Source organism: Solanum lycopersicum, chromosome 2 (genome assembly GCF_036512215.1).
Source record: "Solanum lycopersicum chromosome 2, SLM_r2.1".
Classification (NCBI taxonomy): Eukaryota; Viridiplantae; Streptophyta; class Magnoliopsida; order Solanales; family Solanaceae; genus Solanum; species Solanum lycopersicum.
The window spans coordinates 64,307,235-64,333,809 of record NC_090801.1 but is presented as its reverse complement, the minus strand read 5'-3'; the positions used below and the strand labels follow the sequence as shown (position 1 = coordinate 64,333,809).

The following is a 26,575-nucleotide window of genomic DNA, read 5'->3' as shown; positions in this document are numbered from 1 at the left end:
TAAGGAAGAACTATTTGAAAAAAATTAATTTATTTAAAGAATTTATATCAAATTAGGAAAAGAATAAGGAGAAATTTGTTATGTAATTTAAAAAGTGACGAAATTAATATTGACATTATTTCTTTCTATCTTTTTTGTTCTACTAATTCCCTTTCTTTGATCATAATTAAGGATATGATGTTAATTTAGGAACAAGTAATATATATATATATAAAAGTTTCATTGAACATATATGTAATTGTGAAAGGAAGATTCAACAACGCAAACAAAAGTTAATAACAATCATTAAAAAGAGAAAGATAACTCGCGATAGAAAAAGAACAATAAAATTGACACAACACATTAAATGCTAATTTAGAAATGAGGAGAAGAGATCTTAGTGAAAAAAGAACAACGCGAATCTTTTGCTCTGTCTCTTATTCTTTTGATGAAAGAATGTTATTTTTTCATGAAAAAAGAAAGAGATGATTGCTCGTTATACTTCTGAAGATACTAAAGAAAATCATGTAATAATCAAATTTCGTCAAAATATTAAGAATTTTTAAAAGAATATTGCATTATAATTTCTATTGAGAGAAAATCATATTGATTGAGAAATCTGTAGAAAAAATAATAAGTGGTCCAAGACCTAAGAAAAATTATTTAGACAGAGATTCAATTTATTTATGGAATTTATATTAAATTAGAAGGAAAATAAGAAGAAATCTATCAATATTTTAAATTTCATTTTTTTTCCTTCAAATGTTTTTCTAATTTATTTTTCCTTAACTATCTTTAATTAAATTTTGTTTTATTATCTTTTATATATTTTTCACTGCAGTTTGTCTGTATTTTTGTAGTTTTTTATTTTTAAATATAATATTATTATTTTTATTTTTGAAAGGCTGAAAATTTCACTTTTAAATTTTATTGAATATCAAAGTTCTACCATATTTAATTTCTTTCATCATTAATCATACTATTATTATTTTTTTCTTTGCTTTTTTGCCTTAATTTGATCTATTTATTCTCATTTATATCATTTCTTTAAATTGCTTCTTTCTTTTTTCTTTTTTTTCTTAATTTTTTTATTTATTTATTACCAGAAAATAGTTATTATAAATTGATAAGAATTTCATATATATATTACAAAATTTATTTTATTTTATTTAAATTTAGATCATTTCTTCCGTTAAATTGTGTCTAAAAGTTTATTCATTTATTTTTCTAATCCTTATTTTATGCATTTTTTCTATTTTTTAAAATAATAGAGAGTTTTACCTTGAAAATTTGCAGAATATCAAATATGACCATATTTAAATCCTTTCATCATAGATGCTATTAATTTTCAAAATCTTCTGTCCTTAATCTCATCATTAATGTAATTTGTGTCATTTCCTTAAAATTGATTTTTTCCTTTCTTTGTTCTTTATTTATTTTTTATTATTTTAAAAGTTGATTGTTATACCTTATAAGAGTTGCATTTTTTATACATAAATAGATTTAAATTTGTCATTTATTTTTAATTTCCCTTTTTTTTCTTAAAACGTTTTTTTTTTCTTATCTATCTTTAATTATAGTTTTTTTAAAATTTTATTTTATATAACTTTAATTGAAGTTTGTTTTACTTTCTTTAATATATCTTTGATTAAGCTATATATATATATATATTATTATGTTATTGTTGTTGTTGTTGTATAAAAGTATTGGGGAAAATACTTTTTATAAGGTATTAATAAATAGGTGCCAGGAAATTATAAGTTTTGGAATGAAGAAGAAAAATTATGTATTATAGCATTATATATTTAATTTTTAATTATTTAAGTCGGGATACATTTAATTATTCATAAAATATTAAAATAATTATAAATCTTCAATAATTTAAATAAGCAAAAAGGCAAGGATAGGATTTACCTTGTAAAACGATTTTGAGAAATATAATTATCTATAGTTTTTAAACTATAAATAAAATATTTATTATTTTTCTTTTCTATAGTTTTTAAAATTTCTTTTCTTAATTTTAAAGCTGATAATTCTACCTTACAATTTCATATTTAAGATATATTTAAACTTTCATCCTATTAATGTCTTTTCTTACCATTCTTCAATTTATTCATTAATGTTATTTATATCATTTTCTTAAGTTATTCATTTATTTGTTTTTTTATTTATCTATTTAATTTAAGGAATTAGTTATTATTATAACTTTATAAGCATTGTATTTTACTTTTTTTTTAATTGTTTTACATAATTTAATTTTTCATAATTTGAAATTTTAGATAATTTCTTTTGCTAAAAACCTATACTTACATATAATATTAAAATCGAATGATAAAAAAAAGGTTACATGTCTTCAAAGCTATCGACATTTCTCCCCCCCCCCACCCACCCATTAACTATGGAGATTTATTTCATTTCTTCAAAGCATATCTTTGCTCTTTCTCTTTCTTTCATCTTCCTTTAAACAAATATGTATATAAATTTCTCATTATTGTCATTTTATTTTATTTCTTTAAAATATCTCTCGTCATTCTCATCTTAACATATCTGTTTTTTAATATATATATATATATATATATATATATATATATATAGGATTCTTAAATAAGGAAGAAAAACACGTAATAATAAAGAATATTAATATTGATTGAACAATAATTTAATTATTTTTCTCAAATTTAATATACAGTTTTGATAAAAAAAAAACATCTTTATTTCATTATTCTAATCATTTAAATTGTAATTATACAATTATGGTATTAAATTGTATTTAGATTAGTATTATATTTGTCTTTTCAAATTCACTATTCGATATAAAATTCAAAACATATTTATATATATTACATTTCTTTTCTCATTAATTATTATTCTTCCAAAAGTAAAATCTATTATTATTTTCTTCTATTTGTTTTTTTTTCTAAATTAATTTGTCTCAACATACTCAACTTGATTGAATAATAATTTAACCATTGTGCTCACATTTTTATTTAGAATTTCATACAATCTCTTCACTTTTTTTTCCATCCATCTTCACTTCATTTTCAACCATTAAAATAGTTATTATACAATTATGACTGTTAAGTGCATTCGAATTTTTATTTTATATTTTGTTCTTTCAAATTCACTATCTGATGGTACATTTACCATTATATATATTATTTATATTTTATCGTTATTCAACAATGAATTAAAAGAATGTGATATAATAAATTTTTTTAACAATTATAATAAATATATTTAAATTAATAATACAATACAATATATAACAATCATTCAATAAGATGTAATTTTTAAAAAGTGCAACCAACCAACACATATGTTCCAACAATAATTTACAATTATAAATATAATTTTTTTGTTTACTAATAAATTTATAACCGAAGCGCGACTATGCTCACTAGTTAATCATGAACATTATGAGAAGGAGTTACAAAGGGATAACAAGAGGCAAATGATATAATTCCTTCATGAGAATTATAGAAGGTTAATTTAACAAAGGAGTAAATTGGTAAATTTCAAGGCTAGAAGATCATATTATTTAATAGGTGTATATGAATTTGAGTTCTTTATTTGAGAATTTATGGTAATGTTAGTTCTACTAGTAGTGACCATAAATGGTATAACTTGATTGAATTTGTTGTTTTCTTCTCTTATTTTTTTATTATTGAAAGATCATAATCTAGAAAAACGAGGGTTTGATTAAAGAAAAGTTCATTTTAATAGTTTGATTGTTGTTCTCCAATTCTATAAGAGCTATGTTGTATCAAATATAATAGTTATACTATATCCAATTCAAAGATTTAAACTTGAATTTAATTACAATTTCAATAACTCCTTCATCCTAGGTCCGATTGAATTTTTGGTATGAAATCGTCTTTATTAAGGAGCATTTAATCCACTCAAAAAATTATATTTTTTAAAATTATTTTATATTGCACTAAATTTATTTGTTAGCTATGTTGTATCAAATTTATTTTTAATGATCATGTAAAAAAAAATTTAAAAATCTAAATTATCACTGTTTTGAATGTATTTATTTTTACTTAAAGGTCTCACATTAATTTATTTTTTTCATCATCCATTATAATAACACATCCTTTATTAGGGAGTGTTTTATTTCAATATAAGATTTTAAACAAATTTAAATAATCAAACTTTAAGGTGGAAAAAACAACAACACACCCTCTATGGGATTGTTGTGTAGGACAAAGTTAAAAGGAAACGTTATTCCACATGTCTCTACATTGGTATTTCAACAAGGTTCATAACTCTCTCTTTACCAAAGTGTCGGCATTTGCAGCATTATTTTCTTTAGTTCATAATCATACTTACATGCACTCAACTGCATCTTGTACACATGCAAATATTTTATTTGTTTTGTGTTTGTATATGGTAATCAAGCATAAAAAGTAAATCGACTAGTGAATGTATCGATTTAGTCATAATCAAATTCACGATAAGTTTTTTAATTGAATCGAATAATATTTTAAATTTGATATCTCAATGTATCTAAAACTACTGATATTATGATTTATCAACGATTATCTTAAGGTGACCACCGATATCCATGTCCGGTGCTCAAAGGGAGCATATTGACAATGATATTTGGCCTAACACCAATCAACCCAAACACAACGCCATATTCCAAATATGGAAAAATAGTATTTCCAGATTTATTTTGCCTCGTTAAATAAATTTGGGGAGGGATTATGACCATTTTCACTTATAAAACAATATATTGTCAAGATTGAAAAAAAAATTAAGTTTTTTTTTTAAAATTTTTTTTTTACACTAATTGTTAATTACACCTACTATTCGTGCAATTTATATTCTTTCATATATTCTTACTTTATCTATTTAGCTATAAAAAAAATTTAAAAAGAAGAGCTTGATGACCATTATTCACGGCAAACATGTATTCAAAGTGTATAGCTCTATGGATGATGACTTGAAGCAACGAATTATTCCCTAAGTTAAAAAAGTTTTCTCAACTATCACGCAGAGGGAACTCTTATGTAGGGAAAGAGGAATCTAATAATTTTGATTTTAGAATAGTAATATATATACATAAATAATTTATTAAAAATTAAGTAAATTATATTGTGTAAAAATTAAAATTCATATACTCAAAACTTAATCCTGTCCTTACTCTAACGATCAAAATTAAAGACACAACTCAAGTGCTTAGCACGGCTTTTCTAACTAGGGATGCAATGACTATGGACGAACGTATGTACACGGATAACACATGTTAATGTATTTACCTCACTTCATTCAGTCTAGAGTCAACTATAAAATCAATTTTTATTTACCTAATTTTAAATAAATTATCTAATTAATAAATCATATAAAATTTTTAAATACAAATATAAAATTTTATAATCAAATTGTTGGTGTAACATACTAAAAATATAATAAACTACAGCTGAAAATAAAATGACAAAATAAATAAAAAGGTATTCGATTGATCTCGCTCTTTTTAAGAAGATTCAAATCCATTATGACATAATTTATATCGATTCCACATTAATACTCTTGACTTGTTCCCTCCAAGATACAACAGTCCAACAATATCGTACAAAACAATCAAGTCCAGATTAGTTGAAGAGATCAAAGCTCCACAAAAGAAACACCTTCCTTCAACACATAAATACTCTCTCTTTTATTCAGTGAATGAAGTTTGAAAACTTAAAATATTTTCTTTGTCTCAATTCCCTTTTTACACTATATTTCATTTACTTCCCAATACAAATGAAGATACTATTTATTGGTGAAGAAGTCTTCCATGTAACCAATGATAGAATGAAGGGTGATTATGTGAATAGATAAATGTGATAGATTACATGAGTTATAAAAAAACAATTTTTATATGAGTTTGAAGAAATTAATGACCATGATAATAACAAAATCTAATAGTCATCTTCTACCACAACTTACATAATTAACATACACAGTCAATATTTTATTTTAACAATAAAATGGTTATGCACCAACATAAATTATATCAGACTAGTAATTAATACATGTAGACACGCAGTTAAAACTTAAAAACCAAGTGTGAATTTATGAGGCCTATTTATGCGTATTGTTGCAAAAGTTAAGAGAAATGAGAATAGAGAAGTTTCAAAATTTACATTTCTGCTGTATCTAAAATGTAAATTTATGCGCATTGTTGAATACCCTTTTCTTTAGTTTGTTTTAGAAAACATTATTTTATTATAATTATAAAGAAATTTTTATTTGACCTTAATAAAGTAATTTACAACTTCCTTAAAAATTTTATTTTCTATTATATTCTTTTAGTCATTCATATCGGTAATAAATTACTCTATATTTAGAATAATATGTCATAATGCTAACGAATTTCGCACCGACGAACTTGACATTTTTTTACCTTTATTTAATTTGAAAAAAAAAATGGTTCGTAACTCTAAAAATTTCAGCCCACTCCTTTTTTTTCCTTTTTTAGAACCTCTCAGAACCAACCAATTGGCAGTCACTGTTAACTTTTCTCCCATACCTGATAATACTTGTGGTGGTGGGGCCACTCTATTGCACAGAGCTTTATACAAATCCTCACCCCATTCTCAACTGCCAATAAAATGCTTTTACTCTGTGAACTTCAAAATCCACAATATTGAGAAATCAAAATAGAAATGAAGAAGCATTTCGCTTACGCATTTCTTCTAATTTTCTTGTTGCAGCATGTATGTTTATTCGTTCAAGTTGAAGCAGGGGATGGGTTCATTAGGACCAGAGGAATACATTTCATGTTGAATGGTGACCCTTTTTATGCTAATGGATTTAATGCCTACTGGTTAATGTATATTGCTGCTGACCCATCTCAAAGATCTAAAGTAACAGATGCATTTAGAGAAGCTTCGAGCCATGGACTCACTGTTGCTAGAACTTGGGCTTTTAGTGATGGTGGATACAGGCCATTACAATATGCTCCTGGATCTTACAATGAGGACATGTTTAAGGTCTTTTTGTACTACTCATTTAGTTCTATTTTTTTATGCCTAGTCCTAACTTTTGTGTAACTAATTGATTTTTGAAGGGTTTGGATTTTGTGATATCTGAAGCAAGAAGGTATGGGATTAAGGTTATATTAAGCTTTGCAAACAATTACGAGAGCTTTGGGGGAAAGAAACAGTATGTGAATTGGGCTAGAAGTCATGGACAGTACCTCAATTCAGATGATGATTTCTTCAAAAACTCAGTTGTTAAGGGCTATTACAAGAATCATATTATGGTAAAAGAAATTTAATTGCATTTTACAAAAATCAGAATCGTTTGTTTCTAATTGGTTTCTGTTTCTGTTTCTACTACTGCAGACTGTATTGAACAGATACAACAGATTCAGTGGAGTTGTTTATAAGAATGATCCTACAATCATGGCGTGGGAACTTATGAATGAACCTAGATGCACATCAGATCATTCAGGAAGAACCATTCAGGTACTTAGTGCTTTTGAGCTCTCTACTTTTCTCTTTCTCTGCTTTAAATTTTAAGAAGCAGAGTAGCGTCCCACATGAGTGGTTCATTTTCTCTCTACTCTTCACTTTAATGAATCATAAATACTCCAAGGATAATTTCATTAATTTATTTGATTTTTCCTTTAAAAAAATTATAATCTCATTTATATTATTTTAATAACTTAATTATAAAGATAAAATAGAAAGAAATTTAATTAATTTTTTAAATTGACAAGTAACTTGGATAATCAATAAGTATGAAAATGGAGGCAATATCTTTTAATTCCTCTTCGCTGAATTTTTAATTAAACTGTGGTCGGATTCCTTTTTTGTTTTGCTGGTTTTACTTTTACACTTTTGCAAGTTTAGATGCAGACAATTAAGCCGTGAAATGCGGGGATGAGTTTTGATATTAGTATGAGTAGATCAAATAACATTAATTTATTGATTTAACTTGAGATTATAAAAAATAAAGAATTGTTTATATCTTATGATTTTCTTAAAGTGAAGAATCTTTAAATGAATTAAAATATTTTTAAATTTTGTAAACATATTAGGTTATAAAGAACAATCAACAAAGGAAAAAATAAAACAATTTTTTTAAATTGACTCAAAAGGGAAGATAAGAGAAACAAGTTAAAATTTAAGGGAGTACATGAATTATAAAGTGAGATTAAATAATCCATAAACAATTATCTTATTATCTTGTGTTTGGTTTGTCCTACTAAAATGAGTATGTGACATAATGATTATATGGCTCGCAACTAGAGCAACTTTTTTTATCAATTTTAACTTTGTGGGACTTTCATAATGGAACACCCTACACTCATATTAGTAAAGATATAGCCTTTGTTAGCAATAAATAATACGAAAGTTGGTGAATATCATAATAGCACAGATCAGGGGTGGATCCACGTTGGGTTAAGCGTGTTCATTCGAACATTCTGGGCAAAAAAATACACGATATATATAAGGTAATTTTCTGTATTTTTATAGATGCATAAATTTTGAACCCCCTCAATAACAAATAAAAATAGATGGTTCAATGGTAAGACCCTGAATATTAAGCTGATTTAGAATGTGCAACTTTTATTAAATATGCATAATTCGATTCGAAAGCATTAAGTTGTCATCGAATACATGATCCCATCAAGTTCTCAATTAATTTTCATAGGACAACCCTCTCATAAGAGCCGCAAATTGACTAGAAATTACTGTCATCTGTTTTCCCTGCGATTTTCAAGTGCACTCATTTATTGCTTCTATTTTCTGGAGGGGAACAATATAGAAAGGAGTTGTGCTAAGTTTAATTTGTTGTTTGCAGGCATGGGCAACAGAGATGGCCTCTTATGTTAAGTCCATTGACAGAAACCATTTGTTAGAAGTTGGCTTAGAAGGATTCTACGGGCAAACAACTCCGCAGAGGAGAAATCTGAATCCTAATTTTGACATAGGAACTGATTTCATCGCCAACAACCGCATCCCTGGCATTGATTTTGCCACTGTTCATGCCTATCCTGATCAATGGTAAATTTTTCAGGACCACATTGCACATTGCAATAATATCCTTTACAGAAATTACATCATTTTCATTAGCTGTCTTAGAAATTCAAGTGTTTTATGTCATCATCTCATTTAAAATGTTTAAACTATTAAATAGAGTAGTCATTATGATATCGAACCAGCAATCCTGTAGAAACAAAAATAGTTGTGTGCTTGAAATGGAAAAAGAATCAGGCCTATACATGAGAAGCGTGTTACAAAATTTATGAGTTTCTTAATGATAAAGTTGTGATATGACAGGGTAACAAACTCAAATGATCAAGGCCAACTATCATTTCTGAACAATTGGCTAGACTCCCACATTCAAGATGCTCAATATATTCTCCGTAAGCCATTGCTGATCACAGAGTTTGGAAAATCTTCGAAAGATTCAGGTTTCAGCTCCTACCAAAGGGACCTTCTTTACAATACAGTCTACTACAAGATATATTCATCAGCTAAGCGCGGGGGAGCAGCAGCAGGGGGACTCTTCTGGCAACTTTTAAGTGAAGGAATGAACTCATTTGGAGATGGATATGAGATTATCTTAAGCCAGAACCCTTCAACTGCAAATTTAATTGCTCAACAATCTCATAAGCTGTACCAGATTCGGAAAATATTTGCAAGAATGAGAAACATTCAGAGGTGGAAGAGAGCAAAGGCTGCTAGAAGGAGTGATTGGACAAATAGGAACAAAGGAAAGCGAATCGGAAACTAATGATAAGATGCTTTACGTTTGAAGCTATAACTTATGATTTAAAGTAGTGTGTGTGACAGAAAAAACTGTCCTGAAGGATTTTGTATGACATATAGTGTTTGCAAAAGCCCTCTTAGAGATGATTATGGTTCATCCAGGTGGCTTAATAGAGATTATTACTTACGGTAACTATGTTGTTTTCTGGATACTTGACTACTTGTATTGTTACTTGCATGTTTGTTGTTTTCCAATTATATTCCTGTCAGTAATGGAAAAGAAAAAGAAAGATATTTAAATTTTCATTCTGCGTTTTACCCTATTATTGATTACAAAAAAATCTATTCAGAAGATTATCTTATAGCCGAAGTAACAATTTAAATTCCAAATGTGATGGAATTTAAATATCTCTGTGTATCAACTATCTTAGACGGTACTCTCAAAAGAATAATGCATGAGAAAATTTTTAGAATTGATGATGAAAATCTACTGATGAAGCATTTAGGTGGGTTCATGAAATGATGAACCAAAAGTGGCTGTGTTTGAAGCTTCATAAAAGGCCTGGACGGCTAGCCAGGATTCCATGAGTTAAGGCCCTTTTCTCAGCCACCAAAACGGAATTATTACGCGAAATGACAAACATTTATAGTATATACGCTTCATGGCTACAGTTTTAGATATTTAAATTGCACGGATACAGTTTCTTAAATTTTGCTTACTTGTTTCCTAATTGTATAAATTCAAAATTTATAGTTTGATTTTTGATTGTATAAATTAAGATTTTGTATATTCCCACCCTAGCTATTTATATATGATTTGCTCATACATTTGATTCGTATATGTTAAGAAAAATTCATTAAATTTCTTTATTCGTATATTAGCAAGCGAAATATACAAATAGAGTTCTGAAAAATTCCTATGGGTAGCAAAATATACAAAAGGTGTTTTGAAAAATTCTAAATATATATAAATACAGAATTTGTATATACTTGCCCTATTTGTATATTAACAAACAAAATATACAAACGAGAATACACATATCAAACGTAACTATAACCATGAAACGTAATTAAACTAGCTGTGGAACGTAACTAAGTTTAATCTCTTTGCGATTTGTGAATATTGGAAAAATTAATGGATCTCTTTTTAGAGGCCCCTGTTCGGGTTGGCATAGCAAGGCCTTTTTTTCAGCCAGGGCTCCTTGATCCGTTAGAAATTCTAGGCCCATAACCAATTTTACAAGACTAAATCCTTCTTCTGATATCCAATTAATCTCACTAAAGTTGGCAAATTTGAATTTCTACATTTTTAGAGTCAATAGTCAACAATGTTGCTTAGCTTAAAACGAACTCTGGAAAATTTGAGCATCGTTGTAACAACAAATCACATTGTCTTTCTTAATCATATCAAAATCTTTAAAATATTATGAATAATGTAATCTTTAATTTTTTCAAATCTACGGCCGTCTTTAATCTTACTAAGGTTGTTACATTTATTTATTTTTATTTTTTTTTACATTTTTTGGACTGAATATGTAGTTAATACTACCACTTAGAATACTAAATCGTTTAAAAGAGCATAATTTTGACCTAAATTCTTTAAATAACAGGCTCCTCTACTTTGCAAGATAGAGCAGATCCCATTCCATTAAACATTGAAAAATTTGAGAATCATAATCCACCTCTCCAACCCCACAACCTGGAAGACTCTTTGTTGTAAGCAACAAATCACACCATTTTTCATAAGAATACCAAAATTTTTAGAATATTGTGGAAAATTTTTACTCGTATTGTTATTCACAATTACTGCCACTTTTAATCTTATTAAACCTGGCAATTTGAAAATATTACATTTTTTTAGTCAATAGTCAATATTGTAACTTACCATGCAACAAACTCGGTAAAATTTGATAACGATGGACCACTCCTCCAACCCCCACCATCAAATAGACTCTTCATTTTAATATCAAATAATCTCATCTTCCTTAATCACATCATGATTTCTAAAATAAATAAATAATGTAAGTCTATTTCACTATTCGAAATTATTGTCCTCGTTAATCTTATTGAAGTATCAAACTAAAATTTTCTACATTTTTCAACGAATAGTCAATAGGATTACTTAACTTACGCAATAAACTCTTCAAAATTTTGGGAACTACCGCAATGCAATAGACTCTTTGTTATAGTATCAAATCCCATCTTCCAAAATAACATCAAAATATTTAAAATAATATAAGCCTCTCATTTATTTCCCCTGCTAAATTACTATCATCTATATATTAAAGGTGTCAAATTTGAATTTTCTACATTTTTAGAATGAATAATCAATAATATCGCTTAGCATGCAACAAACTCTGGAATTTTTTTAAAACCATGACCCACACCTCCAACCCCCACCACGACTAAGTAGCAACAAATCAAATCATCTTCCTTAATCAACTCAATTTCCTTATAAACTCAATTTCCATTTATATATTTCGTTTTTACTAAATATAAATTATTCTTATTATTTCTATTTTACAAAATTAATGCATTAGTAACACTATTTTTTCTATTTTATCCTTTAGAAATTATCATCCTTGAAGTTATGCATCTATCCAATATAGACAAACTAAGTAATTAATTTATTTTAGTTAAATGAGTTCATCAAAGTAAATCAATTCATGTTTATTTACTGAATACTTTACTTAAAAAGCACTAAATAACAAAATTACATATTTTTTTAAGAAATATAAAACCTAAATAGTTATACTAAATAGGAACGGAGGAGGTAATAATATTTCAGTAAATGCCAAGGTTGCTCACTACTCATCAGTTAGCAGTCAAAAGGCTATAACTCAACTACTCTATTTCATTAGGATAAATTTTTGGTCGGTTTTGTGTGCGACTACAATTATCTCCTTATCTTAACGCTACCATTCAAAATTAACCACACTTGTCACTCAATTCATATTAACTTTCACACACAAGTGTTAACTAATACACCTAACTAACATAACTACTACATAATGAAAAACAATAATTAAATTAAGACAAGGCAGAAAAAATAGCTCTAAAATATTCAACTTTTAGCAAATGTGGCATATCTCATCCTCCCTTTTATGATACGTGGCAATATTTTACCGCTCGCAGTATAGACACGCTTTAGATATGGGCCCACTTTTAACCTCCCTAACTCCTGTGGGGCCAGTTTTCGTTGAGATATGGGACTCTTTTTAAACCTCCATAACTGCCGTGGGACCCTTTCTTATTGAAGAAAATCTCTATAGATAGCCCACACCGAGTGGTACACGCCACGTGGCTAGAGTTAGACACGTGGCGGCATTTTGATGAGTTCGATCGTAAATAGGTTTGGGTCGGCTACAGTTACAACTTTGTCAATAGTCAAAACCCGCGTTGTTTAGGAAATGATTTTGTAGTTTATTGTACGTAAGCCAAAAAAAGGAAATATATTCTATATTATGGTATTTCTTAATCTAGCACCAGTACTCCCTCACATTATAACAAAAATAACTATTAATAACATTTAATTCTTAATTATTGTTAAATATAATTTTTTAAAAAAATCGTCATTTTTTGTATATTTTTCTAAAGTCTTTAGTGATATTAGTTTTAATGACACTTAATTGATGTCGGTAAAAATTTTAGCATTCTTTATTAGTGTCAATATTTAATACTGCTAAAAATTATTTTTATTATAATGTCACTCTCGTTTAATATTTTTAAATTATTTTGTTTTTATTTTATAAGTTTAAATTAAATTATATATAAATAAAGATAAAATAAAAATATATATAAATTAAAGTTTCTTGTATAAGAGCCTATAAGAAAATGACACGATACATAATTTAAAACCGTGAAAGTATCATTATATTTTACAAGGTCTTTATGTCATTACGTGGTTAATTCTATTTTTATATAACTATTTTCTCAGATATTGAGGTTCATTCTTTTTTATAATAATACTTTATGGATCTGAAGTCTATCAATTTAATTGAATAGTTCAAACTTCTAACCAAGCAATTGTCTAAACTTTTTAAATAATTATTTATAAAGTATGAATAAATATTAATCCTAGTCAAACACCAATTTTTCATATATTTTTTTGAACAAAAATATCATTTAATAAGATAATAAAATCAAGCGAGATCGGTATCCTAGGTTATGAAAGGTAGACCAACAATTTAAAATTAAAAAAAAAGAGCTAGACTTTGCGCAATCACTATCTAGTTTAAATTATGTAACCCTTTCATTTGCCACATTGTTCTTAGAAAATATTAAGAAAGAATAAAATATTTTTGCTTACCTTCTTATGAATAATATATCAGGAGCTCACTCAACTACAACTTATCAATAAGAGAAGGTTAATCATAATTAATTACTAAACTCCTCTAGCTAGCAATTTTTTTTGTCAAAATAATTTGTTGCATATAGTTAATTTGGGTGTTAGAAAAAATAAATCTTGGTCAATTTGTGGCCTTATGGGTGTTACATACCTTATAGACAACAACCGTAGCAATCAGTAGTTTGGTCCCCTGCCTTACAAATAGCTTGATGTGTTTTAATATTAGAGTTATAGGTTTAAATAGACTTCATATTTGTGTGTTATTTTCCATCAAAATCAAATTATATTAATTTTGTTTAATATTGATAAATATGCAGGACGTACGTGTTTGTGTTACATGGTTGATATTATAATATATTGTGCTGTATGATATTCAAAGGTTTGATCATAATACTTTATCCTAAATTAATAACTCAATTGAAAGCGAAATCTAAGATTTTAATTTTCGTGGTTAATTTATGGAGTGAGATAATGGTGGGCCAAATGAAAGATTATTCTAGTGTTTACTACTTTAATTAATTACTGTAGAAAAAGAAACATTTATTAATTATTACTCAAACCACCGCCCAGTTTCCAGAGATTTCTCAACAACAACAAATAACCGTCACTATTTGAAATTATAGAAAGCAACAAAAAAATCTGAACCGTTGGATCTTACCTGACCACAACACGTACAGTCCGATCCTTGTGGTGCAAAATATAATTTTTAAGATTTATAGGGCCCAAATGCTCTACTTCAAAGAAACTTACACAGACAATAAAAGTAAAACGACGTCGTATTGCGTAAACGCCATGCAATCTAATTTTTTATTTTTTTTTACATATTTTTAATTCCCACCCAAGGCCTATATAAACAACGTCAAAAACACTCAAATCTCATCAACAAACAAACAGCAATCTTCTCAAAAAACAATCTTTTCTTATTCAACTACTCTTTACTAGCTTCTTTTTTTCTCATTTTAAATCTCACAAAAAACACTCATTTCTAATTTACCAATTATAAAAAAAAAATGGCACCTAATGTTTTTGGTCTTGCAACTAAGGCAACTGGTTTAGCCAAGGCAAAAAGTTTGTCAAGCCGTGCCTATGTTACATTTTTAGCTGGAAATGGTGATTATTGGAAAGGCGTTGTTGGTTTGGTTAAAGGTTTGCGAAAGGCGAAATCCGCTTATCCACTTGTTGTGGCTTGTTTGCCTGATGTCCCGGAGGAACATCGACGTATACTCATTAACCAAGGTTGCATCGTTCGAGAGATCGAGCCTGTTTATCCTCCTCACAATCAAACTCAATTTGCTATGGCTTATTATGTTATCAACTATTCAAAGCTTCGTATTTGGGAGGTACAACTGTCCTTTCTGTTTCAGTAATTATAATGTTTATTTATTTTGTATATATGCTAAAAGTGTTTTTATTTTTTTTTTTGGGATGCAGTTTGTGGAGTATAGCAAGATGATATACTTGGACGGTGATATTCAGGTGTTTGATAACATAGACCACTTGTTTGACTTGCCAGATGGCTATTTTTATGCTGTGATGGATTGTTTTTGTGAGAAAACATGGAGTCACACCCCACAATATAAAGTTGGCTACTGTCAACAGTGTCCTGATAAGGTCCAGTGGACTGAAGACTTGGGCCCTAAGCCATCACTCTATTTTAATGCTGGCATGTTTGTGTATGAGCCAAGTCTCTCCACTTATGATGATCTCTTGAAAACACTCAAAGTTACCCCTCCTACCCCATTTGCTGAACAGGTAACAATCTTTTTTTTAAGCCCTTTTTCTGGACTCTAATTGTTGAAATGATTAAAAATTTTTATGTTAACTTTTTGCAGGATTTTTTGAACATGTATTTCAGAGATGTCTACAAGCCAATTCCGAACGATTATAACTTAGTTTTAGCTATGTTGTGGCGTCACCCTGAGAATGTGGATCTTGAGAAAGTAAAAGTTGTTCACTACTGTGCGGCGGGGTCGAAGCCATGGAGGTACACTGGCAAGGAAGAGAACATGGACAGAGAAGACATTAAGATGCTGATAAAAAAATGGTGGGATATTTATGATGACGAGTCATTGGATTACAAGAATTCCAACGTTGTTATGAATGCCGTAGATGGAGAAGTTGAAGCTCAAAAAATTATGGAAGCGTTATCAGAGGCTGGTGTTGTGCACTACATAACTGCTCCATCGGCCGCTTAGAATATTATAGGAAGCTTTCAAATTGTTTTTTATCTTTAAAAAAACAACAACTTTGGGATACATAGTCTTAAAGCAAATTATACTAGCTTTACAGAGTGCTTTTGTTATTTATTTTTTTACAAAAGGATTATAAATTGTCTGTATATAATAGGGGAGCAGGCAATTTAAGTTCTTCTATAAGTTAAAGAGTGTTTTTGTTTGTTTGTTTGTGGATATTGGAAGAACACAGAAATGAAAAAAAGTACGTATTTATGTTTATACTGAATCTTGAGATACGTATTTATGTTATGGCTCGAGTAATCTTTTGTCTTTTGTTAATTGCACTAAATATTTTGAGTAAATCCGTAGGTGGATAATTTATTCAGAAAGTTAAATAATTCATGTGATTGTTTGCAATAACTATAAGCTCCTAAATTAACTATAAGAATCCAAAAAAGTAGTAACTGTCTCAGTCTATGTGACAACAAGATAGCTATAGATGTGAAAGAGTTGAAGGGGAAATGGTTGAATATTCATTATATTGCTTGTGTATTTGAAACCTGTTGGTGTTCGTGGATAAGGACTACTTTTACTAAACTTGGAATTTTTTTGTGTTAATTCGATTCCAGATAAAACTTGTTATTCATAGGATATTTTGCCTTGCAGGTTTAATTTATGGAATTCATTTTTATTTCCTTAACTTAAATGTGTCGTACTAGTCTGTAAATCTTTTTTAAAAAAGATAAGCATTACCAAAAATATTTACTTACAAGTTGCTATTGTTTTTTCCGTTTCTACCTATTATTAATAATCCTTTAACTTGGTGTCTTATCGATTGATTATAACTCCAAGCTTATTAACACACGTACTCAGGTACAAGTAGTAAAATGCAAAATAATGACGGTTTTTGTATGAATAGAAATTGTGCTTTCTGTACACCTTAATTATTTGTTGATCACAATCACTGTTGTGTTTTACTCTCATCAGTCGTATACACTATAAATTAAGAATCAATGTTTGTTGTCATGAACCCATTTTTGAATATCTTATATACGTTTTCGTTAATATTTATTTATTTTTACTGAAAGCAAAATTGTCCAAAGTGAGAACAATTATCTTATAGACTTCATGTATACGAGTGTCTATGACAATTCTTTGTATAATTGAAAGTGTCATTGTCTCTTCCTTCTAGGCCAAAATCATGAATTTTAAAGCTTTATTCGTAGTAAATTCACAATGAAAAGTAATGTAATGTGAGTTATATTAACTATTACTTCTTCCGTCCGGTATTGTTTGTTATGCTGCGCTTTTCAAAAGTTGATTTGATTAATTTTCAAAGTTAAATTAGATCACATTAATTCGATATTTTAAACAAAAAAATTAGATATTCTAAAACTATATGAAAAGTATTATAAATTGCATTTTTTTTGCATATTAATATAATGAAAAAATGCATCTTAAAATATTAATCAAAGTTTTTATAGTTTGACTCTAAAAATAAAAAATCATGACAAACAATACCGAATGAAAGGAGTATTATATGTTGCGGAAGCCGAATATATAGAGAGTGATGGAATCACAACTGCTATATCTAAATGTAGCTAATAAATAGTAAATGAGACAACAACAAAAAAGAACGCCAGGAATTAACGAGGTTCGGTAAACTTTTGTTTTCTTTTGCCTAGTCCTCGGACACAACCAACCAATATTTATTTCACTCCAAAGGAGTACAAGTGAAATACTACAAGAGAGAAAGAAGAACAAATGCCTTAGGAGATGAGAAGGCAAGTGAGAGGTATGTTACAAATGAATTAGGAGCTACCTATTTATAAGAGTGAATTCTTCTTATTGATGTCATCCATGACATCACAATATGTCAAAATATAAACATTTACCTTGTGAAATCAAATGGTTCACCTAAATTATCCTCCTAACCACTATATCTTCTAATTAATCCATTTTTGAATCTTGTCAAATTTAACATTATATTCGTTTTGAATGAATTATTGTCACTTCTTTCATGTTTTGAATGAATTATTTCTTTATCCTTTTATATGATTATTAACCGAATCAAAACTAGTAACAACCAAACTAATAACTATAAATTACATTTGATTTGATTTAATTTTGATAATTTATAAATTAACTAAATTAATTTAATTTTAATCAATGACAAATTCAAATCGAGCGATGAACCCCATAAGATCAACCGACTAGCTAAACCTTTGTTTTTCTCGGTGAGAGTTGGATTCTCACTTTATAATCTTGTGTCCCATTTTTCTTTTCTGTACCCTGAAAGAGAAAATAGATTAACCAGGTTGTTGAGAGCAGCTTGAATTCCAGCGGAAGAAAAAATCATGGACCCATGAATGAGAGCTTCTTGTTCTAAGCCTTCAAAACGGGCACCTTCAGAGACTAAAATCTTTTAGTAAAGAAAATCATGTACAATTAAATGAGAATTGATCGCTAATCAGCTAACTAAATAAGTCAAACATCATTTGGCCGTTGCATAAGAGACAACAAATAGTATTATATCAATTATGTACATAAAAATACATATTTACATAAAAAGACCATAATCACGTTCATCACTAAGCTAATTTTCAAAACTAAATTAAATTAAAAATCATTTTTTTAAAATATAATATCAGAGCAAGATCTATTTTTTTAAAACATAATATCATAGCTAGCATTCATCCCAATTATTCTTTATTGATGATGGCTCTAGATTAAATTGTCCAATGTCTATATTGGGGGTAAAGTGGGGTGTTAAATAATCCCACATAAGCTCAATGAATTTTATCCAACTTTTACATTTTCTCTGTTGGTATCATATATATGAATGAAGTAAGATATTTCTCAACAGTTTCAGACAATTTGCCCAGTAGAAAGGTAATTTATTTTTGTAGATATTGTAATTATTGAACCCTATGATAAAAAGCTTTTAAGTCTCTGCATGTGGATGTTTAACTTCGTCCCTTGTCGATTGTATTCTAATACTATAATGCAAGTCTTTATTATGATGTCCTATTCAAAACTATACTTCATTCACATGACACCAAGTCTCCAACATTACAAGATGTAAAATGCAAAATAATGAGAGGTAGAATTTGAGAAGAAATTGTTTTATTTGTATACCCTAATTATTTCAATTGCTATACGAATAATCTTTACACATACTATATTGAATCAATGTAGGTCTTCAATAACCCAATTTCGAATCACATATAGGAGAAAACCAACACTAAAACCAGCTGCACCAACAACAGCTACAATCCGAACCCAATAGTGGTTTATAAATGCCTTCATGACTATGGCATCCCATAGCCAGAACCAGAAAATAGAGAAACAGAATCCTAGTATTGCACCCACTGCTACTTGGTTTAGCGTGTGAAATCGTTGCGAAACTCGTAGCCATGACTGTAAAGTGATAGTAAAGAAAACATGTATCATTTTCTGCACCAGTTTTACTTGGGATGGAAGTTACAATTCAGAAAATCACTTGAAGAACCAGTAATCAAATACGTTCTGCCAGCTTACTAATAAAATTAAAAGGTACAACTCCACACTTACAAAGTAAGAACCCATTGCAAAGATAAGCGTACTAGTGACTGCAGTCATTTCATTGAACCCGAAAAATTTAATCACTGTGTCAAACAATTCAAAAAAAAAAATGAGAAGTGGAAATGGATTATCTGGAGGAAAATTATCTCATCATTTGGTAAAGATGGAGTTTACTTACTTAAGATGATAGAAAATGCGACTGTGTAGAAGATAGATTGCGCGTGTGAAGAAGGCATCCCAGGATCCGATCTTAAAGTTGAAACGGGGCGTTCATGGTTAAGTATCCTCTTCAGTGCAATTGAAAGACAGGTATTGACAACTCCACCTGAAGTAACCCACAGGGCTTCCATATCATGCCTCCACAGCAAGATCATACCATAAACTGCAGCCATCAGCCACTTACTCTGTACTTATTCAGGACTACTAATCATTAAACAACAACACCAAAGCAGCAATTAGAAGTTCGACATAGCTAGTCACATCAAAATGATTATTGTGAGGAACATTACCTTAAACTAATTGTTGGGACATGCCATCATGCATAAGCTAATAATTGCAAACTTAAATGACGTTCAAGTTAGACTACAAAAGAAAAAACTTTAAAATGACTTTATGATACATGAATTTGATACATTAAGCTACGTATGATTAATGCTAGCTTTTTAACAATTGAGAGTAAACCTTTTCTAAACAAAACTCGTTAAATGACTATACTATTATGTTGTGTATTAGAAGTAAACATATCTATTTTAGAGTCCTTTTTTTACCAACAAGACAACCTTTTTGAGCTTTGTATTCAACATTTTAACATTTTTTCCATAATTTTCCATGTAAATCCAATAAACAAGTTCAAATTTATTCACCAGCCGGCAAATCGATCCAATAATTGTACGACAGAGTGCAGGTCAAACGTGAAGAACTGATAAAACAGAGCAGATCAAAGGTTGAATTACCATGCTATTGAGAAAAGCTTGAATTCCATCGGAAGAAAAATTCATGGATCCATCAATAACAGCTTCTTTCTCTAATCCTCCAAGACTGACTCCTTCATCGCCGGCAGCAGCTGCAGCTCGATTCTCGACGGAATCCATCATCATTTTAGGGGGAATTAGTGTACAATGCGATATGGACTTTTTGAACTTGAATTTTCCACAGATATCCAATTTGAAAGTGGAAAATCTATCGAGTCTGCGAAATTGAAGCTGATTAACTAGTATTGATCCATTTACAAGGGTAGTTGCAACAACCATTTTGCTACCAGATTTTTTCTTCGATAAAGAGCTGAGATATGTGATTTGAATTAGAAGGTGTATCAAGTGGAATTTTATTTTTCATAACCCTATAATAATCCTAACTAATTAAATTAGATTTGTGTCCTATAAAGTTATTTATGATATTGATAGCCAAAGTTTACTGTTCGTCTATTAAATTGACTCTTCAATGTTGTACACATTTTTTGACTTTAGTATTTGGCGCAAGATAACAAATTTGGCATCTGTCTGACGGGAACTTATAGCTCTAGGAGTCCGTTTTAACGGGATCTTGCCGTTTATTATTTATTTATGTATTACAATTATTTCACTTTTAAAATTTAATTTTACAATATAATTTTAAAAGTGTTAAAATAGGTTTTTAATGATTATTTTAATATTTTTTCTGCTATAAAAAAAAGAAAAAAAAAGTAAGTCAGAAACATTATATTTCCACCTCACGTGTAGTCAGACTTCCTTCTATCAAATCTAGCCAATTATATTTTTCATCGATAGAATTTATTTATTTTTTACAACAAGTACTTTTGTTTTCCATAAATAGTACTTTTAAAAAATGACTTTTTTAAATCAAATCATTAAAGCTATTTTCCACAAGTTGAAACCACCACGCTTGGCTAATGTTTAACTCAACGGCTATTTTGTTTGTTTTTCGGTTATTTAATATAAGGAAATTGCTAAAATTGAAATTTTAGTGCTACTAGACTTTACTCCACACAAATTTGGTCCAAGATTATTTAGATAGAAAAATTGTATATAATAGCAAACTAATAATCTAAAATAAATGGAGTAGCTAGGGTTTGATTTAATTGTGCTTCTTAACAAACGTTAGATAAAGTTTGTCAAGCGTCTCTCTCCCAAAAATCTCGCTCGCCACATAGGTGTATAAATTCTGTTTTTGTTTTGTATAAAGCGAGAGAAAATTGTATATACACTATATCTTCGTGTTATATACTTAATTATACAATTTACAAACATTTTACTTCAAATATTGCAGAGAAAAAGGCCAACGAATTATACAATTGCGAATTATATAATTGCAGTGGAATACAATTTTCTCTAGCTTTATACAACAAAAGTGTATATTGTGTTTCTGTTTTTGTATAAAGCGAGAGAAAAACATATATATCTTCTTGCTATACACTTAAATTATGCAATATACATATATTTTAATTCGATTCAAATGTATGCAAAGCAAATTTTATAAAAATATTGCAGCGAAATATGCAGCGAATTATATAATTGTGCAATATACAATCGCAATGAAATAGGATAGCGAATTATACAATTGCAGCGAAATAGATTAGCGAATTGTATAATTTAGGTCAGCGAATTATACAATTGTATATGTATAGCGAGTTATACAGTTTTATGTTTGCTATGGAACGCAATTATGCAAACTTTGTTATAGCATACAAATATAAATATTTTGTTTGCTATATATGAAAGTTGTCCTATTTAGATAGGAGTATGGACTTTTTAATGCTTTACGTCCAACTCAGGTTTATAGGATTTCAAACCGTACCCAACAATACTTCTTTTATCGGGCTTCAGATAGGCAGGCCCAATACCCTCTTTGCATCTTCAATATTGGGCCTAAAATAATAAAAGTATAGCTTATATAAATATTATAGTGTAAATCTTTATTCTTTAATTATCTTTTATTCTTATTATTTTTATAATTATATAAATTCATTTTTTTAGGCATTTCAGATACATAATTAAAAATTTGAATACATTATTGTTGATACATTATGTATCAATTATTGCATTTATTAAGGAAAAAACAGCTGTAAAATTAATTTAAAATCTCATAGTATCCATTTGTTGCATTAATTAAGCGAGAAAACTGAAGATTAAATTAAGATCTCATAAATTACGTTATTTCATTCAAAAATATTGTCAAAAATTCAAAATCCTATTGTGTAACAAACCAAAAAAAATTAAAAATTAAATTTCTTTTTCTTGTTGGATAAACGATTTCTTTTGTGAATCTTCAAGTTCATTGAATATCATTTCGATTTTGATTCAAGATTGTCGAAAATTTTGAGATTCAAAATTCTTCTCAAGTTCAGTGAAGATCCTTTACATTTTGATTCAAAATTGTTGAAAATTTTTAATTTTAAAATTATTCTCCTAGTTCATTGAAGATTTTTTCAATTTTGATTAAAATATCATTTTTTTAGAAGATACATCATGAAGATCATTTCAATTTAAATTGATAAGTGTTGTATTTTTACTACATACACTAAATAAGACTAAGTGTTGCCCATAAGATTTTAGGTTTGAGATCGATACATTATTATTTGGTAATTGTTATGTATTAGATACATTAAGTATAGATTTAAATTTACGTATAATAACTAAAAAAAATTAGTACATGATACATTATTATTTATTTATTTGTGTATCTTATTTTGTTTGAGATCATGAAGATCCTTTCGATTTAAATTGATAAATGCTGAATTTCTACTAGATACATTAAATAAATGTTGCCCATAAGATTGTAAGTTTGAGATCGATACGCTATTGTTTGGTAATTTTTATGTATAGACATATTCTGTATAAATTTACATTTACATATCAAAACTAAAAAAAATAGTGTATGATACATTATTATTTATATCTCTTATTTTGTTTGAGAAATATTACATTTTTAAATTTTTTTAAAATACATTATAGTAATTGCTTGAGATAGATACATTATTGTTTGGTAATTGTTATGTAGCAGATACATTTAGTACAACTTTGAATTTACGTATCATAACTAAAAAAAATGGTGTATGATACATTATATTTATGTATCTTATTTTGTTTGAGAAATTCTATAATTTAAAATTTTAAAAAAAAACAATATACATGGAATTGTTCTAAAATAGCATCTTTTTGATGTGTGTGATAAATAACACAAAATTTATGTATCAAATATATTTATATTGAACGTGATAAACAATCAAAGATTGAATAACATTAGAGTTATGTATCAATATCTTAAATATAAACATTATACATTGCATAAAACAAAAGTTATTGTAGCAGTGATGTATCAGATCAATGATAACACTAACAAAGATTAATTTAAGATTCAAAATAAACGGGATATAAAATTTGTATCTTTAATAGTGATGGTCATGCTACGGCAGATTCAATTTTTCTTCTTCTTTTTTTTTTTTTTGATGTTTTTCATTAATAGAAACATTAAAAAGTATATATTTTTCAAGAAAAATTTTCGACGAAAATATAATTAACTAACTATGAAAAATTTACAAATATTATACTAATTAATTATTATTAAATAAAAACTACTACTATTACTTTTTACATTGTAAAAGCCTATCCATCACATAATTATTTGTTTCATGTAGATATGTTTCTAATGTAAGATATATCTTAGCGAGTTTGTATATGTATTTTCTGGTAACATATACTTTTTTTTGTTATATCCTTAAAAAAAATAGTGATAATTCATCTTTTTACGGTTAAATTAAATTTCATCATACACTAAATTTTCAATTTTTATTCGGTAATTCAATAGTATATTTCAAATAGCAAAATATCAGATTTTAAACTTGAATGAGAAAATAACTTTTAAGATTGTGTAACTTAAAATAGAGAAAGATTTGTGGAGTGAAATAAGAAAGGAATAAACATTGATTTTCAGAGATATGATTTATGTATCCTTGGGGGTTAGAGAGTAAAATATGGAATTTTGGAAAATTTTAAAACTAGTAGGGAATAATAAAAATTATTGAAAGAAAGATGTGTATATATGTAATTTAAAAATATTGGGCCTAAAGAAAAGAAAAGTTCCAAAACAAAAAAAAATTAATTATGGTATAATTTCATAAATCTCACAGTGTTAAAAGTCTACTACATTATTTTTCAACTCTTTATCAAATTAAACTCTGTTAAGATTTATGAATTTCGATTACATCATTGGACTTCTGAATATATCATTGGACATTCAGATACATAAGTAAAGGATGTAACAGAGAGTGAGAAATGTATCAAAGAAGGAGTAAAACATCCGAACACATAGGTGAGAGATGTATAAGAGGGGGAGAGGTGTGTATCCAAAATGGGGATATAAATATATTAGCAAAAATAGAGAATTGAATTGAACTATTGGAGAGGAGATTTTCAAAAATTTTAAATGATAGATGGGGATATAAATATATTAGCAAAAGTAGAGAATGGAAATAATCTATTCGAGAGAAGATTTTTAAAATTTTTAAATGATAGAGAATTTCATAAATTATAATAAATTATGATGTGTATTAAATAATTTTCCCCTACTTATATCTAACAAAACGCGGGACAGGGCGAAGCAACGAGGGTTGAAAACAGTAAATTATGCTAATTATTATTTTTTCATAACGAAAAGCTCGTCCAACTTTACACAAGTATACTAAAAAGTATCTTATTTGTTTTCATTCGGTAAATTTTTAATACGAAAAATAATTGAACGACTCTTAACAATTTATACAAGCAACTTTCAATAATTTTTTTGGCTACTTGAAATAGTTTAGTACAATGAATAAAAAAATAATACAAGTAACTCAGGTATTGAGTAGTGACATACACGAGTTCGACGCGGAAACGACGGCATATTCGCATACAAAATATCTTAATCTACTACATATACAATCACCATAGAACAAGTTTTGATGCTTGATTCTCTTTGAGTTGATGGAACAAAATTTCGAATAGACAAATATAACAATTTAAAATAAATGGTGACACACACGCAAATCAGTTCCATATTCTCCTTTTATTTTATAATTAGTTAGAAAACTCCAAAACACCACAGATGCATGCATGCATGCAATGTCAAAATTCAAAAGCATAAAACGATTGGCTCAACAGAATCATGAGCATCGCAACTCCAAGTTTAAGTTATATGCACTATAATCAATAACAACTTATGAAGTCAAAATTACTAATAATTAACTTTTTTAGTGACAAATATTAGTTATGAACGTAAACATGATACTCCTAGCTACACTATTATTACACGAAAATATTTAATGGATATAAGATCAATCCATGCATAAATAAAGTTGGATATAAGTCATTTCGAATTAAAGAAAGAAAGCAAAGGGGAAGTTGTCGCATATATATATATATATAATCTTTTTGAAGGGATGAGTTCGACCGCATAAGTTGTCTCATAAAAGAAGCAAAATAAGATATAGTATTAAGGGTTTATCTAAAAGATGAGTAGCCTAAATGACCTTTACAAATATTCTTCAACCTCTTTACACGCAAGCTACTTCTATTGTGGGTTCTTATAATATATTCTTCTACTATATATAATTATCTAAAATACAAATTCAAATTCTCTTGGGAAATAATATGTTTGAAAATCAGTTGCCTTTTGTCAATTTTCATCAGAACCATAAGCTTTCACTGGCAGCAGATTCTCCACCACGAGGGTAACAGACACTTTTTAGGATAATCTTGGTAAGGACATGGAGCCCATATTTTTCAACATATCCGATCCTCTTTAATTTTTTTGTTCCAACCTAT

General features: G+C 28.1%; 3 protein-coding genes across 3 annotated transcripts; 2 read left to right on the top strand and 1 right to left on the bottom strand.

The window, feature by feature from the left end:
- The first annotated feature begins 6,411 nt into the window (after positions 1 to 6,411).
- LOC101265391 (mannan endo-1,4-beta-mannosidase 7) lies at positions 6,412 to 9,998 on the top strand. Its single transcript, XM_004232379.5, has 5 exons — positions 6,412 to 6,962; positions 7,040 to 7,234; positions 7,317 to 7,439; positions 8,782 to 8,984; positions 9,261 to 9,998. The coding sequence occupies exons 1-5, from the start codon at positions 6,636 to 6,638 to the stop codon at positions 9,715 to 9,717; spliced, it is 1,305 nt and encodes a 434-aa protein (XP_004232427.1). The 5' UTR covers positions 6,412 to 6,635; the 3' UTR covers positions 9,718 to 9,998.
- Positions 9,999 to 14,938: 4,940 nt separating this feature from the next.
- On the top strand, positions 14,939 to 16,478 carry GolS2 (galactinol synthase). The gene is given in 3 exon segments (NM_001247739.2): positions 14,939 to 15,380; positions 15,472 to 15,792; positions 15,873 to 16,478. Coding segments are annotated over 3 exon segments (1,014 nt in total). The 5' UTR covers positions 14,939 to 15,050; the 3' UTR covers positions 16,236 to 16,478.
- Positions 16,479 to 19,323: 2,845 nt separating this feature from the next.
- Positions 19,324 to 21,229, bottom strand: LOC101265697 (lipid phosphate phosphatase epsilon 2, chloroplastic-like). Its single transcript, XM_004232380.5, has 4 exons — positions 20,732 to 21,229; positions 19,957 to 20,182; positions 19,788 to 19,861; positions 19,324 to 19,634 (listed from the first exon to the last, which is right to left on the bottom strand). The coding sequence occupies exons 1-4, from the start codon at positions 21,026 to 21,028 to the stop codon at positions 19,404 to 19,406; spliced, it is 828 nt and encodes a 275-aa protein (XP_004232428.1). The 5' UTR covers positions 21,029 to 21,229; the 3' UTR covers positions 19,324 to 19,403.
- Positions 21,230 to 26,575: the final 5,346 nt, after the last annotated feature.